This window comes from Hemitrygon akajei, chromosome 14, assembly GCF_048418815.1.
Source record: "Hemitrygon akajei chromosome 14, sHemAka1.3, whole genome shotgun sequence".
Lineage (NCBI taxonomy): Eukaryota > Metazoa > Chordata > Chondrichthyes > Myliobatiformes > Dasyatidae > Hemitrygon > Hemitrygon akajei.
In genome coordinates, this window is record NC_133137.1 from 97,932,392 (window position 1) to 97,953,099 (window position 20,708).

The window sequence follows — 20,708 nt, forward strand, 5'->3', positions numbered from 1 at the left end:
TTTTGTTTTGTTCACATTAAGAGGTTGTTGGCTCTGCACCAGTCCGTTAGCCACTGTACCTCCTCTCTGTAAGCTGACTCATCGTTCTTGCTGTTGGAGACCCACCACGGTCGTGTCATCGGCGAACTTGATGATATGGTTCGAGCTGTATGTTGCAGTACAGTCATGGGTCAGCAGAGTGAAAAGCAGTGGACTGAGCACGCAGCCCTGGGGGGCCCCCATGCTCAGTGTGATGGTGTTGGAGATGCTGCTCCCGATCCGGACTGACTGAGGTCTCCCAGTCAGGAAGTCTAGGCTCCAGTTGCAGAGGGAGGTGTTCAGGCCCAGTAGGCTCAGCTTTCCAATCAGTTTCTGAGGGATGATTGTGTTAAATGCTGAACTGAAGACTATGAACAGCATCCAAACATATGTGTCTTTTTTGTCCAGGTGGGTTAGGGCCAAATGGAGGGTGGTAGCAATGGTATCAGCTGTTGAGCGGCATCAAGAATGGCATCATTCTTGCTGATATCTTTGAAACATCTCAAACTTCAAGTGCACAGCAAAACATGGACTCAGTATTATGAATTAAATCAAATGTAAACCCAGAAACTGATTAGAATTAGAACGTTTGGATGATCTAATGAAGATGGAGACTTATCTTTCATGAATGCGTAATTAATCTGGATAATGCATATAAACAATGGATTTGTAATAAAGACATGAGAAGTTTACTAAACAGTTTTCAGTCAGTGTAAAACTTTCCTGCTCAGAGCAATGGTTGGACTGTGCAGCTGTAAAAACTTTTTTCAGCTTATGCTAGTGAGGAGGACACAGTAAAGGTAATTTGATATTGGTATTTTGCTCTAAATATGACTGCTGAAAAGAATGGCCAACAATGAGGTAATAATTTGGTAAAATAATAAATAACTGCATGACTTATACAGGTCCAAAACTTTTCATTGCATATTGCCTTTTACATAGAGTCGCATAGTCATGGAACACTATAACACAGTAACAAGCCCTTCAACAACATAATCCATGCAGACTATTACTGTTGGGACCGTTACGTACCCCGTAACTGGGTTGTCAAACCAGCAAAAATGGAACACTCGTTGGAGTCTGTAATTACTAGAAACTAATAACATTTATTAGTAAATTAAGTAATACAGTACACTAAATGCAACGATATAAATGTAACAGGTTAGCAATGATAATATACACAGAAATATGGGAATAGGAATCCGCCAAGCTCTATCGAAGTCTAGGGGTAAATGATCAGTCTTCAAGTGAAGCAGAGTTCAGTTCAGTTTAGAGTAGTTCGAGGTAGTTGTTGTGGTACCATTGGAGAGAGAGAGAGAGAGTGAGAGATACAACTGAGATTTCAGGCAAACCTTCCGTTGTCTTCTTGTCCCGTTGTGGTCACCGACTGTGACCCCTCCGTTCTAGATGCGACCGCTCTTCCGTGGTGAACCCGTCACCCAGCCAAGGGTGGACACACAACAAGTCCCCACCAGTCGTATCTTTACACCCTGTGAGCCTCTGACCCGATTCCCGCGAATCAGTCCTCCAAACTCCCACCGACTTGTGGGGGCACAATGCTCTCTTCAGGGCCTCGTGGCGTGTCTGCAGTGTCTTAGCAAACCCGCTATTTTATCCCCTTCCCCCCCCCCCCATGGGGTATCACCTGTCCATCAAACTTCACCGCTTCCTTTAGTCTCAGCACAAGTATTAATGAGCAAATCATGTTCAAAGCAAAGTGTCCATGGCGGTATCACTGCAGACACCAAAATACTGAATTATGTATCTCTCTCTCTCGTTATCTCTCTTATTAGCATTTTGAATGGCTCTCCCTTATCTCTCTCTTTTTAGCAGCATCCGTTCTGAGCTCTGCTTGGCTTCACACATAACACCCCCACCCTTAACAGAATTTTTGCCAGGGGCCAGGGGCAAAAATTAAGGACACGAAGGCACATGACAAAATATACTCTAATATACAGGTAGTCATCAGCTATTAGGCTAATACAGAGAACTTTAAAATTTAACACCTGGATAGACAATCAGCAATCACGTTTTCGGTTCCTTTTACATGTTTTATCTTTATATCAAATTCCTGTAATATCAGACTCCAACTTAACAAGCGTTTGTTTTTACCCTTCATGGTGGTCAAAAACACTAATGATGTAATAATGTGGTACATTACAGAAGTATATTACAGTTCAGTTTAAAGTAGTTCGAGGTAGTTGTGGTACCGTTGGAGAGAGAGAGAGAGTGAGAGATAGCTGAGATTTCAGGCGAAGCTTCCGTTGTCTTCTTGTCCCGTTGTGGTCACCGACTGTGACCCCTCCATTCTAGATGCGACCGTTCTTCCGTGGTGAACCTGTCACCCAGCCAAGGGTGGACACACAAGTCCCCACCAGTCGTATCTTTACACCCTGTGAGCCTCTGACCCAATTCCCGCGAATCAGTCCTCCAAACTCCCACCGACTTGTGGGGGCACAATGCTCTCTTAAGGGCCTCGTGGCGTGTCTGCAGTGTCTTAGCAAACCCGCTATTTTATCCCCTCCCCCCCCATGGGGTATCACCTGTCCATCAAACTTCGCCGCTTCCTTTAGTCTCAGCAGAAGTGTTAATGAGCAAATCATGTTTAAAGCAAAGTGTCTATGGCGGTATCACTGCAGACACCAAAATACTGAATTATGTATCTCTCTCTTATTAGCATTTTGAATGGCTCTCCCTTATCTCTCTCTTTTTAGCAGCATCCGTTCTGAGCTCTGCTTGGCTTCACACATAACAGGACTATTAGTCCTGTCGACCTGCACCTGGCCATAGCTCTCCACACCTCTCCTATCCAAATTTCCCTTAAATGTTGCAATTGAACCTGTTCACCACTTCCACTGGCCGCTTGTTCCACCCTCTCAACACCCTCTGAGTGAAGAAAATTGCCCTCATGTTCCCCTGGCCAGGCTTGGGCAAAAACAAACAGAGACTCTGTTTTCCAGTAAGCTTTTTACCCCCTCTCTTTCTGTTAGTACATAGTTAGTGCAGTGAGAATGGGTCATGGGTTAGGATTATGTTCTTTCTGCGAGATATGGGAGAGCTGCACCCTCTCTGATAACTCCATCTGCACAAAGTGCACGGAGCTGCAACTCCTTAGTGACTGTGCTAAGGAACGGGAGCTGCAGCTAGATAACCTTCAGCTCATAGGGGATAATAAGGAGGTGATAGATAGAAACTACAGGCAGGTAGACACCCTTAAGTTGTAGAAGGCAGGTACCTGGGTGACTGTCAGGAAAGGGAACAGGCAGCCAGTGCGGGTACCTCTGTGGCTGCTCCCCGCAATAATAAGTACACTGATTTGGACTGTTGGAGGGTCAACTTACCACCTGCAACAACTGGGTCTCTAGCACCGAGTCTGGCTCTGCGGCTCAGAAGGGAAGGTGGTAGGAGAAGTGCAGAAGTGATAATGGATTCCAGAAGGAATTCAGATTCCAGCAGACAGGAGATATGTGGACGTGAGAGACACCTGGGTGGTATGTTGCCTCCTAGCTGCCAGGGTCCACGACGTCTCAGATCAGATCCACAGCATTCTAATGGGGAGGATGAGCAGCCAGAATTCATTGTACATATTGTTACCAATGGCATAGGTAGGAAAAAGGAAGAGAGAATATAGGGAGTTAGGTAGAAAGGTGAAAAGCAGTATCTCCAGGGTAGTAATCTCTGGATTGCTGCCTATGCCATGCACCACTGACGGTAAGAATAGGATGATGTCCAAGGGTAATACGAACAGCCAAGGAGGACCAAACTGGCTGTTTTTTACATTGCAAAGGACTTGTTTTTATATCAGTTTTCACCTTAACTATTATATACATAAATAAAAAGAGCAATAAAACAAAGAGAAGTTGGGTTGAGGTCACTCGAGCCTGCATAACCATTCAGAATGATTCAAGATTACTTAATGTCACTTCCAAAACACAAGTGTAAAGGAAAACGGTTGAACAAGTTAGGTCTTTATTCTTTGGAGCATAGAAGGTTGAGGGGGAACTTGATAGAGGTATTTAAAATTATGAGGGGGATAGATAAGAGTTGACATTGATAGGCTTTTTCCATTGAGAGTAGGGGAGATTCAAACAAGAGGATATGAGTTGAGAGTTAAGGGGGAAAAGTTTATGGGTAACAGGAGGGGGAACTTCTTTACTCAAGAGAGTGGTAGCTGTGTGGAACAAGCTTCTGGTGGAAGTAGTAGAGGCAGGTTCGATTTTGTCATTTTTTTAAAAATTGGATAGGTATCTGGACAGGAAAGGAATGGAGGGTTATGGGCTGAGTGCAGGTAGGTGGGACTAGGGGAGAGTAAGCGTTCGGCACGGACTACAAGGGCTGAGATGGCCTGTTTCCATGCTGTAATTGTTATATGGAGAATGAAATAATTGTTACTCTCAATCAGAACCAAAAAAACACAGTAAGAACACAATACTTTAAAAGCACAATAAAATATATAAAGTTTAAAGTAAATTTATTATCAAATTACATGTTTCAATCCTAGAGTATTTTCCTCATCAGCAATCACAATAAATATAGCAAGTTTCCACGAGCAATATACTCAATGTCCACAGCCATTATCTCTGTGTCAAGTCAGTCAACATACTCTTTTGTTCTGCCCACTTCCAAATGTTGCTACTCTTGTCATTTGTTGCCACACACTCTGATTTCCTGATCCTTGCTATATATACTTACCTCTACCCCATCCAGAGCCGAAACTCTGCCCTGTGCTGACCTGTCTCTGCTCCATTGAACATCCAATGAGGGTCTGGGCCTGAAAAGTTGACTGTACATTTTTCTATAGATGCTGTCTGGCCTGCTGAGTTCCTCCAGAATTTTGCGTGTGTTACTGGTTCACCTTTCTGCTTTCGGACTTTAGGGGATGGTGGTGTACTGCAACAACCCACCTGTGTGAGACATGGCCCTTTGGAAGCAATGAAAATGACCCATAACGTTGAAATGATCAGGGAATAAGGAGGTTAACGAGCAATGTCATTCTTTCTCAGCCCAGAGCCTTGACCGACAAAGAACATGTCAGCTCGTCTTCTTTGTCAGTCTGCAGAAAATTCAAGCCACAGTGTAACTATTTGGGATCCGGCACCACAGGGAGAGCGAGAGGTGAGCATCAGGGATGGATTTAAAAGGATTTCTGTGGAACAGAGACTCGGGTAGGGTCCAGTGGGGCTGAGTTGTCTCCCTACTGTACATAGGGTGTGATGGAGATTCATTAAGTAGCTGAGACCGAGTTTAAAATAGAATGGATTTATTTGTCACAGATACAGAATATTAAACTCCAGTCCATTAAAGGTTAACATCAGTGGAAGAAACTCCTCCCTTGCCCAGTGACCCAGGTGCAGAACTGGGTGTGATGAACAGCAGCAATAATTACAGAATTCAAAACCAAGTCACTTTTGAACTTGCACCTGGATTCAGCAACTGTGATGGTCAGAATGCAGCTTATTTAAACAGTTTCCCCAGTGTGAACTCGGTAGTGTGTCAAAAGGTTGGATGACTGAGTGAATGCCTTCCCACATTCAGAGCAGGTGAACGGCTTCTCTCCAGTGTGAACTCGCTGATGTAGCTTCAATTGAGATGACTGAGTGAATGCCTTTCCACAGTCTGAGCAGATGAACGGTCTCTCCCCTGTGTGAACTGACTGGTGTGTCTGTAGGTTGGATGAGTGAGTGAATCCCTTCCCACACACAGAACAGATGAACGGCCTCTCCCCTGTGTGAACTCGCTGGTGTGCCTGTAAGTGAGATGACTGGGTGAAACCCTTCCCACACTCTGAGCAGGTGAACGGCTTCTCTCCAGTGTGAATTCGCTGGTGTGTCTGCAGGTTGGATGAGTGAGTGAATCCTTTCCCACACACAGAACAGGTGAATGGCCTCTCTCCAGTGTGAACTCGCTGGTGTAGCTTCAGTTGAGATGACTGAGGAAATCGCTTCCCACAATCTAAGCAGATGAACGGTCTCTCCCTAGTGTGAACTGACCGGTGTGTCTGTAGGTTGGATGAGTGAGAGAATCCCTTCCCACACACAGGACAGATAAATGGCCTCTCCCCTGTGTGAACTCGATAGTGTGTCACAAGGTGAGATGACCGAGTGAATCCCTTCCCACAGTCTGAGCAGGTGAACGGACTTTCCCCAGTGTGAACTCGCTGATGTTCCTTCAGTTGAGATGAGTGAGTGAATCCCTTCCCACAATCTGAGCAGGTGAACGGTCTCTCCCCTGTGTGTACTGACACGTGTGCCAATAAGTGAGATGATCGACTGAATCCCTTCCCACACTCTGAGCATGTGAACGGTCTCTCCCCTGTGTGAACTGACAAATGTGTTTGTAGGTGGGATGAGTGAGTGTATCCCTTTCCACACACAGAACAGGTGAAAGGCCGCTCTCCCGTGTGAACGCGCTGGTGTGTCTGTAGGTGAGATGACTGAGTGAATCCCTTCCCACACTCTGAGCAGGTGAACGGCCTCTCCCCGGTGTGAACTCGTTGATGTACCTTCAGTTGAGATGACCGAGGAAATCCCTTCCCACAGTCCGAGCAGGTGAACGGCATTTCCTCAGCATGAACTCGCTGATGTTCCTTCAGCTGAGATGACTGACTGAATCCCTTCCCACAGTCCCAGCAGGTGAACAGCATTTCCCCAGCATGAACTCGCTGATGTTCCTTCAGCTGAGATGACTGACTGAATCCCTTTCCACAGGCTCAGCAGGTGAACAGCCTCTCCCCAGTGTCAATTGACTGGTGTGCCTGTAGGTGGGATGACTGAGTGAATCCCTTCCCACAATCTGAGCAAATATATGCCCTCTCCTCAGTGTGAACTGACTGGTGTGCCAGTAGATCAGATGACCGAGTTAATCTGTTTCCACACACGGAACAACTGAACAGTCTGTCACCCGAGTGAACTCACTGGTGTCTCTGCAGGTCACCAGAGTGAATGAATCTCTTCTCACACATGGAACAGTGAACAGCCTCTCTCTGGTGTGAACTGACTGATGTATTTTAATTTGGATGACAGAATGAACCACTTACTGCAGATTGAACAGGTGAACCCTCTCAAGTGGTGTGAATCCCACACACAGAGCAAGTGAACGGCCTCTCCCCACTGTGAACTCTCTGATATGCCTGCGGGTCGACAGAGTGAGTGAATCCCTTCCCACACTGAGAGCAGGTGAACAATATCTCGCTGCTATCAATTCGTCAAGTCAAATATCAGATGTAGTGAATTTCTTGCACAATCAATGCAGTTGAAGAACTGATCTCGAGTGAACAAATGCTGGCATGTTCTCAGCACCCCGACTCCAGTGGATTTCACTGAGTTACAACAGAAATCTTCAATTCAGACACAAAGCACGTTTCCAGCTGGGATGAGATACTTCATCTCCAAGGATCATTAGTGTCACAAAGTAAATATCTGGTCACTCCTTAAATATCTGGACAGAGAGAGTAAAAGTGACGTGTTATCACGTTTGAGATTCCCATACTCAAATTCTTTGCTGTTTTTAACCTGTGAAAAGATTTACAAAAGACATCAGTGAGTGAAGGACATTTCACATGAGATCATTTTGGCCTCTATGGTGAGCTCTGACATCACTGTACACTGTTATAGCGAGAATCAATCCAAGTTGAAGGACAACTCGTCATCTTCTAACTGGGCACAGAACAGACATCCGGACTGACCATAAGATAAAGGAGCAGAAGTAGGCCATTCGGCCCATCAAGTCTGCCCACTATTCAATCATGGGCTGATCCAATTCTCCCAGTCATCCCCACTCCCCTGCCTTCACCCCATACCCTTTGATGCCCTGATTGATCAAGAATCTATCTATCGCTGCCTTAAATACACCCAATAACTTGACCACGAAACGCTGACTGTTGTTCTGTTTGTATCAGAATGGGCCATTCGGCCCAGCTTCAATCTGTGATTTGGCCCAGCTTCTCTCTCTCTCTATTATGTCAAGTTCTGGTCATGTCCCACAGCGCTATAAAGAGCTCATGGTATTACATAGCAGCTCCTGGAGACTTCTCATTACGCTGCCCACCCCCTCTCCCCAGGTGATTCACGGTGCTGATCTCATCAATGGCAATGCCAATTAATATAAAGGGAAGGGCAGTCATCTTTCTCATTTCAGTGTGGCACTTTGTGATGTGAAAGCTGCTGGTCACTTGTTACCCAGGACTAAGGTGGTTGGCATCACTGAGTACCCAGACAGAATGGAACAAAATATGTTCTCGCGAGTAGAAGGTTCAGAACAAGAGGAGATATAACAAAGATTATTTTCTCAAGAACTAAAGCTAATGTAAAGATTTTGTTCATCTTCATGTAGCACTAATTTACACTTTCATTAACTGCAATGTAGACTCTTTATCAGAGATTAACTCAAAACTATATTTTAGTTCCTTGGATTTAGATAGTGTCGGGATTTTATCTTTGGATTTAGGCAATATCTGTTTTCATTTCCTTCGCCCGCGCTTCCAAACACACCCTACGGACTGGCGGGGAAAGCGTTGTAGTTCCACCCATGACTCCCCCGATAAACAGAAGATCTCACGAATCCGTCTGTCTGAAACGTTCCGAGCGATACTCATACGGCTCCGAGTGAGGCCAACACCTTCGATCATCAGCACAAAACTCCCCGCGGCCCGGGTACGGATAATGGGACTGAGAGGAAGGGAAAGGACCAGGACCGGGTCCGTTCTGGGATGCGGGCCACAGTGTGTCCGAAACTAAGAGCAATTATCCCTCAAACGCCGGTGCAGATGAACCCCCTCCTAAAACCCTACTCGTACCTGCTGCACACCCTCTGGGGCCTTTTGTTCACTGGGCGCATGCGTTCTTTCGGGAACTGCCGCATCCCCGAAGTCTGCGCATTTGGTGCTAGGCCACATATAACTAATTCCGATCCGCTGAGGTTTCTGGGTATTCAAAGTGCCATTAAGAATGTTTACATGACCTGGCTCCACGCCACATGCCTCAAAAGCATTTAATTTTTTTAAAGAAATCTCAGAAGCTTCTTTAACGTAGCAAGCTCCCACAAACAATATACTCAGTATCAACAGTGTGTCAAGTGTCAAAGTACAATTGTCTTACAAAAAGTGTTTCTGCAGATGCTAGAAAAATCTTCTTATTCTTCGGTTGTCCATCGAAATCAATTGATGACGTCCACTCCTTTAACGGTGAGATCTTTGATGACTATAAGTCATATCCTGGACCCACAAGCTCTCTTGTAGGTGGGACATGTATATGTGGTAGTAGTGGTGGTAGTGATGGCAAACATGGCTGCATATTTCCTTACTCTATTCTGCTGTATGCTGGTTGTTCCTTCCAACTCCCGAATACAAACCACGTCCCTACACAGCTATCGCCAAGTGATACGGTCAACAGCAACATCCTCCAGGTCCTCGGGTCTGATCTTGCACTTCCTTAAAGCATTCTTCATCTTATCCTTGTAGCGCTTCTTTGGCCCTCTAGCTGAGCGTCGACCATGATGTAGCTGACCATATAACACTCTGCGGGGTAGCCGACATGGGGGCATCCTTATCACTGCCCCAGCCCCACTGCAGCTGACGCTGGCTGATCATGGCCTCAATACTTCTGCTGTTGGTCTTTACAAGTATTTCAGTGTGAGGCACCTGTTCACGCCAGGTAGAAAAATAGAGTAACACATGAACACAAACACAAACACACTCACACACACACACACACACACACACACACACACACACACACACACACACACACACACACACACACACACACACACACACACACACACAATATGCTGTGTGAACTCAGTAGGTCTTGCAGCGTATAAGCAGAGGAATAAACACTCTAGGCATGGTGAAGGGTCTTGTCCGAAACATCAACAACATATTTCAGTTAATCAGTTTCCAAATGGTGCTGATCTTTCACTTGTTACCACATCTTTCTGGCCTGAGTCCTTCCTCCTTGTAAACTCGAGCCCCCATCACTTTCTAGAGCCCCAAAGCATTGACTTGTTCTGGCCCCTCTTTTGTTTCTGACCCTGCTCCATTGAAGATTTACCCATCATTCTGCTGTCATGCTTTCAAGGAGAACTGTGTATTGCAACAATCCAACCGTGTGAGGCACAGCCCTTCAAAATCAGTGAAAATGACCCAAAATATTGAAAAGGGCAGGGAAGAAGGAGTTTAACCATTCATGACATTCTTCCTTGGGCCAGAGGCTGAGGAATGATGAATATTTGGGACAAACCCTGCATGGCTGATCTTGGATCCCACTCAATCCCATACATCTGCCTTACCTTTGATGCCCTGACCATTCAGGAAACTATCAAATTTCACTTTAAATATACCCACGGTCTTGGCCTCCACAGCTGTACATGGCAGCACATTCCACAGATTCACCACTGTGGCTAAAAATGAAAATCCTCTTTACTTCTGTTTTGTAAAGTTCTGGCGAACTGACAGACACAGCAGAACTGACACGCTGTTGTGTTTGAGATTCCCATACACAAATCCTTTGCCTTTTCTACTCTGTAAAAAGTTTACAAAGGATGCCAATGGGCAACATTTTCGCAGATATAATTAGAGTCTCTATGGACACCTCTTATATCACACTGTTACAGCGAGGCACCCCACAATTTGGAGGAACAACACCTCATCTTCTAAATGGACACAGTTCAGGCATCTGGGCACAATATCAAACTCCTATCTTCCCCTCTGCATCAGGAAGGGTAATTTCTGCCTTTCATCAGTCTCAGTTTGTCTCTCTCTCTCTATTACTAGAGGTTCACATTCTGGATATGTCCCACAGACTTACTAAAAGCACATGCTATTTACATTGCTGCCTCTGGAGACTTTCTGATGATTGTGACCCTCCTGGAATTTGACAGTGGTAAACTCATTGCGGATTCACACTCTGTTGCACTTTGGTGGCATGAATGCTACAGGTCACTTGTTACCCATTATTATGTACTGGGAATAGAACAAAAACATGGTCTCATAGCAGACGGCCAGAACCAGAGGAAATTAAACAAAGAGGATTTTCTAAATGAACAAAGACAATACAATGATGTTGCTTTTTTTTTCTTTGCAGCAGTAAGTACATTTCAATTCACTGTGAGGTAGACTGAGTACTGTTTAGCTTCAGTTTCAATTATGTTCATAATCTACCAAACTTTTCATATCAGATCATTCTAGAGGTTCCATCATAAATCAATTTTCACCCTCTGATTCAAAAGGCAAATATAGATACTTCACTTCGGAATCAGAATCTGGTTTAACAACACACACACACAAGATGCTGGAGGGACTCAGCAGGCCAGGCAGCATCTATGGAAAAGAGTAAACAGTCGACATTTCCAGTCGAGACCCTGCATGAGCCCTGATGAAGGGTCTCAGCCCAAACAACTGACTGTTTACTCTTTTCCTTGGATGCTGCCTGGCCTGCTGAGGTCCTCCAGCATTTTGTGTATGTTGCTTTGGATTTCCAGCATCTGCAGATTTTCCTCGTGTCTGGGTTTACATCACTTACTTCTACATCCTGAGATTTGTTTCTGTGAGGCAGGAAAGAAACTGTTCGTAAATTGTGAGTATGTGTCTTCAGGCTCCTATACCTCCTCCTCAGTTACAGTAACAAGATGCGTTGGATGGGTGGGGTGCTTAGTGATGGTTTAAAAGGCTCCTTGGAAGTTTTTCAAGCGAGATTAACTCAGAAGATAACTTTTGGCCAAAATTGAAAATTTTTGCATTTAGAAGGCTGGAGTTCAGCAGTGTCTGAGAGGTGAAGGAGAAGGATTTTGGCATGGTGATCCTCAGAAGATCAGGCAATGAGTGTGAAAATGTGTGGTGTGTTCCTGCCCATTGCTGGTGAAACTGCAGTTGAAGTTTTGCTCAACCTGCTCTAGAGAAGATGTAATTAAACAGGCAAGGAATTTACTCCTTGGCTAAGACAACCTCTCTCTATAACTAAGGTTCTCCAGTCATGGCAACATCATCAAAAATATTTTCTGCATTCTTTCCTGTTAAAATATATTTGTTGTGGAACAGGGTGAACAACACTACACAGTGCTCCAAGTTTAGCTTCAAACAAGTTTAAGTGCATTTGTCCTGGGGAGAGGCAAAAAAGAAGTCCCAGGAGGGAGGAGGTAAAGGAGAACACTGGTGTTCAGAGGTAGGGGAAGCCCTGATGGTGGGAGGAGAAAGTGGCAGCCCTGGGCTGAGGGGAAGGATGAGGGCATCTCATATATGGAGAGGGTGTAGAAGAGGATATCATGAACCTCCTTTGAACTCTCTCCAGTTTCAGCACATCTTATCTAAGGGGTCTAAAACTGTTCACAGTACTCCAAGTGAGGCTTCACCAGTGCCTTATAAAGTATCAACATTACATGCTTGCTTTTTTACTCTAGTCCTCTTCAAATGAATGCTAACATTGAATTTGCCTTTCTCGCCACAGAATAAAACCCATAAATTAACCTTGAGGGAATCCTGCACAAGGACTGCCAAGTCTCCTTCTGCTTCAGATTTTTGTATTTTCTCTCCATTTAGACAATTGTCAACCCTTTCATTTATTCTACCAAAGTGTATGACCATACACTTCCCGACACTGTATTCCATCTGCCACTTCTTTGTCCATTTTCCTAATTTGTCTAAGTCCTTCTGTAGTCTCTCTACTTCCTCCAAACTACCTACCCCTCCACCTATCTTCATATCATCTCCAAACTTTGCAACAAAGCCATCAATTTCATCATCCAAATCATTGACATATAATGTAAAAAAAAAACTGGTCCCAACACAGACCCCTGGGGAATACCATTAGTCAATGCCAGTCAACCAGAAAAGGCTCCCTTTATTCTCAACGTTTGTCTCCTGCTAATCAGCTACTGCTTTATCCATACTAGAACTTTCCTGTAATACCATGGGCTCATAGTTTGTTAAGCAGCCTCATGTGTGGCACCTTGTCAAAGGCCTTCTGAAAATCTAAGTAAATAACATCAGCCAATTCTCCTTTGTCTATCCTGCTTGTTATTTCTTCAAAGAATTGCAACAGATTTGTCAGACAAGATTTTCCCTTGAGGAAACCCTGCTGACTACGGCCTATTTTATCATATGCCTCCAAGTACTCAAAACCACATCCTTAACGATTGACTCCCAACATCTTCCAAACCACTGAGGTCAGACTAACTGGCCTGTAATTTCCTTCCTTCTGCCTCTCTCCCTTCTTGAAGAGTGGAGCGACATTTGCAATTTTCCAGTCTTCAGGAATCATTCCAGAATCTATTGATTCTTGAAAGATCATTACCAAATACCCCACAATCACTTCAGCCACTCTTTCAGAACCCTGGGGTGTACAGCATCTGGTGCAGGTTACTTATGTAACTTCAGACCTTTCAGTTTCCGAAAAGCCTTCTCCTGAGTTCTCCTGAATAATGGTAGCTTTACACACTTCATGACCCTTGACACCTGGAACTTCCACCACACTATGAGTGTCTTCCACTGTGAAGACTGATGTGAAATACTTATTAAATTTTTCTGCCATTTCCTTGTCCTCCATTACTACCTCTCCAGCATCATTTACTAGCAGTCTCCCACTATCACCTCTCTTTTACACTTTATTTATCTTAAGAAATTTTTAGTATCCTCATTAATCTTATTGGCTAGCTTACTTTCATATTCCATCTTTACCTTCCTGATTACATTTTAGTTGCCTTCTGTTGGTATTTAAAAGTTTCCCAATCTCTAACTTCCCACTATTTTTTGCTCTATTATATGCCCTATCTTTGGCTTTTATGTTGGCTTTGATTTCTCTTGTTAGCCACAGTTGTGTCATGTTGCCTTCAGAATACTTCTTTCTCTTTGGGAGCTATATATCCTGTGCCTTCTGAATTGCTTCCAGAAATTCCAGCCAATGCTAAGCTGCCGTCATCCTTGCCAGTGTTCTTTTATAATTAATTCTGGCCAAATCCTCTCTCATGCCCCTGTAATTCCCTTTACTCTACTGCAATACTTATACATCTGACTTCAGCTTCTTTCTCAAATTTCAGAGTGAATTCTATCATATTATGATGACTTGTATCTAAGAGTTCTTTTATCTTAAGCTGTCTAATCAATTCCGGTTCATTGCATGACACCCATTCCAGAATGGCGGATCCCCTAGTGAGCTCAACCACAAGCTGCTCTAAACAGCCATTTCGTAGGCACTGTAGAAACTCCCCCTCTTGGAATCCAGCACCGATTGATTTTCCTGATCTATCTGCATACTGAATTCCTCCATGACTATTGTAACATTGCCCTTTCAGTGTGCAATGTCTATCTCCAGCTGTAATTTATAGACATCATCCTTATTACTGTTTGGGGATCTATATACAACTCCCATCAGGGTGTAATATCATGGTGTATATGTTGGTACCAATGCCCCAGGAGTCCATCAAAGCACTATACGTCTTCTTTGGATGTGGGGATGGTAGCATTCAAAATCTTAAGCTTAACCTTTTCAGGTATCCCCATTGTCCAGAATGCCATTGTATTCTTAGGAATAGAACATTCTGACTGGGGCCCTGTACCTTATCGGGTATAGTGGACCACCCTCGCTTCCCCATTCATTCAATGTCTGCTGCATTGCCTCCTAAGAGGGCCCCTATGACAGCACATCATCTACACAGTGAGACATGGAGACTCAAGGATCTAATTGTATCTCTTGTAAATCCCGAGCTATCAGGCCATACCACAACATACATACTTCTGAGGAGGCAGCAGAAGTTATTCTGCCAACCTTACCATGTAAAAGCAAACTGGTCCTGCCATTCTAGACTGTGGGGACTGGGGAAAAAGGCATTGGCCTAATCCACTACTGTATACCAGTGCCTCCCCTCTCTACCCCCTAGGTCCTCAATAATGTCACCATGTTTGACCAGCGCTTGTGAGAGGTAGTGTGTGTTTGTTCAACTGCTGGTATTTGACAGCCATGAGCCAGGTGTCCTCTCCATTCTGCACCAGCTACACTGAGCCACTGCAGGGTGAATAACTCCCTCACATAACAGGGCTTTTACTGTCTCCCCGATCTCTTTGGTGCTTTCCGCAACCCGGTACTGTTTGGAGATGACTACCCTCAAGGAGAGCAGAATCACCAAAGGCTCCCACTTTGCCAATCCCACCAGCACCTTTGCCTGGACTACCCCAAAGGAAAAATGACCCTTACTTGTCTTCAGCAATCTACCCTTCAGCACATTCATACCCAGCATACATTCAGGTGCCTCCACAAAGACTGTCATGGGTCCTGGTGATCCTGTTTCGAGGGCCACCTGCAGAGTAACCATCCGGACAGGAAGAAGGGAGCCTCCCAAGCCCTTTAAGGCAGGGGTGTCAAACTCATTTTAAGTCACGGGCCGGATTGAGCAAAATGCAGCTTCATGCGGGCCGGATCAGTCGGACGCATGCAAACGCAGCTTTCGTTGCCTCCGTTTTTTCAGCCTGCTCTCATGTGTCTCAGTCTCTGCTATAACTACAAAGTGTTTCACTTTACAAATTCCGTTTATTAAGAAGACTGCCGAATAAACACTAAAAACCCTGAAAACCTGAATAAACTCAGCATTAGCCATATCATACGCCATAGGCGCTTTGATTACTGGGACCAGCTTTAATAGTAATTAGATATTATCTCGCGGGCCAAAGATAATTCCACCGCGGGCCTTGAGTTTGACATATATGCTTTAAGGTAACCAAGGGACCCTACCAAATGTGAGGATTACCTGGAATAATAGTATGCTCCATGCTGGTATCCAGTAATACCATCTACACTCCCCTTTTCCCAATGCACCGCAATAGGGATGCAAGGTCTTTGGTCCCCAGTGGGGAGAGGGCTGACAAGCATATCTGCCAGTACCCCTGACCACATCCCTATGGGAGCGGAACAGGAGGGTGCTACTCATTAGCGGATGCCCACTGTCACTGGAGGTCAAGCATGGTCGCTTGTAACGATTCCAGTGTGGCACAATATAGGGAATCCTGACCTCGTTATGAGGAAACCGGTGAGAGATCAGGCGATCTTCTATCTGAGGAGTGGTTAGAGGATGAAAACCCTCTTTTGGCTTTAATCTCGTCAACAGCCAAAGTTAATCTGATTTTTTTCTGTCAACCAGCTTCCAAATGTTGCTACTTTGTCTTTCATTGCCACACCCTTACTCTGTTTCCTGCTCCTCATCATATGTTCTTACCTCTACCACTGTCCAGAGCCCCAAACTCTGACCCATCTTGTTTCCCACCCTGCTCCTTTGAAAATCCAATTACTGGTTCTCCTTTCTGCTTTCAGAATTTAGAGGATGGTGGTGTGTAGTAACAACATAGCTGTGTGAGACAGTCTTTTGGAAACAGTGAAAATAATCCATAACGTTGTAATTAACCTGGAGATTAACTAACTACCAATGCCATTCTTCCTCAGCCCAGAGACTTGAGGGGACAAAGTACATGGTAGATATAACTGCAGTCAACTCGTCTTCTTCTTGTCTGCAGGAAATTCGAGGGAAACCTCTTCGCCCCACAGAGTGACGACTGTTTGGGATCCGGCACCACAGGGAGAGCGAGAGGTGAGCATCAGGGATGGATTTAAAAGGATTTCTGTGGAACAGAGACTCTGGTAGGGTCCAGTGGGGCTGAGTTGTCTCCCTACTGTACACAGGGTGTGATGGGGATTCACTAAGTAGCTGAGACCGAGTTTAAAATAGAATGGATTTATTTGTCACAGATACAGAATATTAAACTCCAGTCCATTAAAGGTTAACATCAGTGGAAGAAACTCCTCCCTTGCCCAGTGACCCAGGTGCAGAACTGGGTGTGATGAACAGCAGCAATAATTACAGAATTCAAAACCAAGTCACTTTTGAACTTGCACCTGGATTCAGCAACTGTGATGGTCAGAATGCAGCTTATTTAAACAGTTTCCCCAGTGTGAACTCGGTAGTGTGTCAAAAGGTTGGATGACTGAGTGAATGCCTTTCCACATTCAGAGCAGGTGAACGGCTTCTCTCCAGTGTGAACTCGCTGATGTAGCTTCAATTGAGATGACTGAGTGAATGCCTTTCCACAGTCTGAGCAGATGAACGGTCTCTCCCCTGTGTGAACTGACTGGTGTGTCTGTAGGTTGGATGAGTGAGTGAATCCCTTCCCACACACAGAACAGATGAATGGCCTCTCCCCTGTGTGAACTCGCTGGTGTGTCTGTAAGTGGGATGACTGAGTGAATCCCTTCCCACAGTCTGAGCAGGTGAATGGCTTCTCCCCGGTGTGAATTCGCTGGTGTGTCTGTAGTTTGGATGAGTGAGTGAATCCTTTCCCACACACAGAACAGGTAAATGGCCTCTCTCCAGTGTGAACTCGCTGGTGTAGCTTCAGTTGAGATGACCGAGTGAATCCCTTCCCACAATCTAAGCAGGTGAACGGTCTCTCCCCTGTGTGTACTGACAGGTGTGCCAATAAGTGAGATGATCGAGTGAATCCCTTCCCACACTCTGAGCATGTGAACGGTCTCTCCCCTGTGTGAACTGACAAATGTGTTTGTAGGTGGGATGAGTGAGTGTATCCCTTTCCACACACAGAACAGGTGAACGGCCTCTCTCCCGTGTGAACACGCTGGTGTGCCTGTAGGTGAGATGACTGAGTGAATCCCTTTCCACACTCTGAGCAGGTGAACGGCTTCTCCCCGGTGTGAACTGACTGGTGTGTCTGTAGGTTGGATGAGTAAGTGAATCCCTTCCCACAGACTGAGCAGGTGAATGGCCTCTCTCCCGTGTGAACTCGCTGGTGTGTCTGTAAGTGAGATGACTGGGTGAATCCCCTTCCACACTCTGAGCAGGTGAACGGCTTCTCTCCAGTGTGAATTCGCTGGTGTGTCTGTAGGTTGGATGAATGAGTGAATCCCTTCCCACACACAGAACAGGTGAACGGCCTCTCTCCAGTGTGAACTCGCTGGTGTTCCTTCAGTTGAGATGACCGAGTGAATTCCTTCCCACAATCTGAGCATGTGAACTGTCTCTTCCCTGTGTGAACTTGTAAGTGTGTTTGTAGGTGGGATGAGTGAGTGTATGACTTTCCACACAAAGAACAGGTGAACGGCCTCTCCCCTGTGTGAACTCGCTGGTGTGTCTGTAAGTGAGATGACTGGGTGAATCCCTTCCCACAGTCCGAGCAGGTGAACGGCATTTCCCCAGCATGAACTCGCTGATGTTCCTTCATTTGAGATGATTGAGTGAATCCCTTCCCACACTGAGAGCAGGTGAACAATATCTCGCTGCTATCAATTCGTCAAGTCAAATATCAGATGTAGTGAATTTCTTGCATAATCAATGCAGTTGAAGAACTGATCTCGAGTGAACAAATGCTGGCATGTTCTCAGCACCCCGGCTCCAGTGGATTTCACTGAGTTACAACAGAAATCTTCAATTCAGACACAAAGCACGTTTCCAGCTGGGATGAGATACTTCATCTCCAAGGATCATTAGTGTCACAAAGTAAATATCTGGTCACTCCTTAAATATCTGGACAGAGAGAGTAAAAGTGACGTGTTATCACGTTTGAGATTCCCATACTCAAATTCTTTGCTGTTTTTAACCTGTGAAAAGATTTACAAAAGACATCAGTGAGTGAAGGACATTTCACATGAGATCATTTTGGCCTCTATGGTGAGCTCTGACATCACTGTACACTGTTATAGCGAGAATCAATCCAAGTTGAAGGACAACTCGTCATCTTCTAACTGGGCACAGAACAGACATCCGGACTGACCATAAGATAAAGGAGCAGAAGTAGGCCATTCGGCCCATCAAGTCTGCCCACTATTCAATCATGGGCTGATCCAATTCTCCCAGTCATCCCCACTCCCCTGCCTTCACCCCATACCCTTTGATGCCCTGATTGATCAAGAATCTATCTATCGCTGCCTTAAATACACCCAATAACTTGACCACGAAACGCTGACTGTTGTTCTGTTTGTATCAGAATGGGCCATTCGGCCCAGCTTCAATCTGTGATTTGGCCCAGCTTCTCTCTCTCTCTATTATGTCAAGTTCTGGTCATGTCCCACAGCGCTATAAAGAGCTCATGGTATTACATAGCAGCTCCTGGAGACTTCTCATTACGCTGCCCACCCCCTCTCCCCAGGTGATTCACGGTGCTGATCTCATCAATGGCAATGCCAATTAATATAAAGGGAAGGGCAGTCATCTTTCTCATTTCAGTGTGGCACTTTGTGATGTGAAAGCTGCTGGTCACTTGTTACCCAGGACTAAGGTGGTTGGCATCACTGAGTACCCAGACAGAATGGAACAAAATATGTTCTCGCGAGTAGAAGGTTCAGAACAAGAGGAGATATAACAAAGATTATTTTCTCAAGAACTAAAGCTAATGTAAAGATTTTGTTCATCTTCATGTAGCACTAATTTACACTTTCATTAACTGCAATGTAGACTCTTTATCAGAGATTAACTCAAAACTATATTTTAGTTCCTTGGATTTAGATAGTGTCGGGATTTTATCTTTGGATTTAGGCAATATCTGTTTTCATTTCCTTCGCCCGCGCTTCCAAACACACCCTACGGACTGGCGGGGAAAGCGTTGTAGTTCCACCCATGACTCCCCCGATAAACAGAAGATCTCACGAATCCGTCTGTCTGAAACGTTCCGAGCGATACTCATACGGCTCCGAGTGAGGCCAACACCTTCGATCATCAGCACAAAACTCCCCGCGGCCCGGGTACGGATAATGGGACTGAGAGGAAGGGAAAGGACCAGGACCGGGTCCGTTCTGGGATGCGGGCCACAGTGTGTCCGAAACTAAGCGCAATTATCCCTCAAACGCCGGTGCAGATGAACCCCCTCCTAAAACCCTACTCGTACCTGCTGCACACCCTCTGGGGCCTTTTGTTCACTGGGCGCATGCGTTCTTTCGGGAACTGCCGCATCCCCGACGTCTGCGCATTTGAGTGCTAGGCCACATATAGCTAATTCCGATCCGCTGAGGTTTCTGGGTATTCAAAGTGCCATTAATGATGTTTCACACCACTTGTCTCAAAAGTAGTTAACTTTTTTGTATGAAGAAATCTCAGAAGCTACTTTAACGTGGAACGCTGTCACAAACAATATACTTAGTATCAACAGTGTGTCAAGTGTCAAAGTACAATTGTCTTGCAAAAAGAGATTCTGCAGATGCTAGAAAAATAGAGCAACACACATACTCTCTCTCTCACACACACACACACACACACACACAATATGCTGTGTGAACTCAGTAGGTCTTGCAGCGTATAAGCAGAGGAATAAACACTCTAGGCATGGTGAAGGGTCTTGTCCGAAACATCAACTGTTTTGGAACATTGACACACTCAACTATTCATGAAATACTATTACATCAATATGAATCACTGTTGTAGGAAAGCAGCATTCATCATCAAGGATCCCCACCAGCCAGGCCATACTCTCTTCTCACTCCTGCCATCAGGTAGAAGATAAAAGAGCCTCAGGACTCGCACCACCATGTTACTACCCCTCAACCATAAGTCTTTTGAACAGTGGGGTAAAACTACACTGAACTTCACTTGCCCCATCATTGAAATGTTCCCACAATTAATGGATTCACTTTCAAGGACTCTCTATCTCATATTCTTGTTATTTATTGATATTTATTTATATTTTTATTTGCACAGTTTGTTGCCTTCTG

The 20,708-nt window shown here is 45.0% G+C and overlaps 1 protein-coding gene across 1 annotated transcript; it reads right to left on the bottom strand.

The window, feature by feature from the left end:
- Window positions 1-4,494: 4,494 nt before the first annotated feature.
- LOC140738208 (uncharacterized) lies at window positions 4,495-19,965 on the bottom strand. The gene is given in 7 exon segments (XM_073065313.1): window positions 4,495-6,911; window positions 7,101-7,211; window positions 8,813-8,938; window positions 10,966-10,978; window positions 15,201-15,348; window positions 16,934-18,605; window positions 19,889-19,965. Coding segments are annotated over 6 exon segments (3,129 nt in total). The 5' UTR covers window positions 18,230-18,605; window positions 19,889-19,965; the 3' UTR covers window positions 4,495-5,476.
- Between the last annotated feature and the right edge of the window lie 743 nt (window positions 19,966-20,708).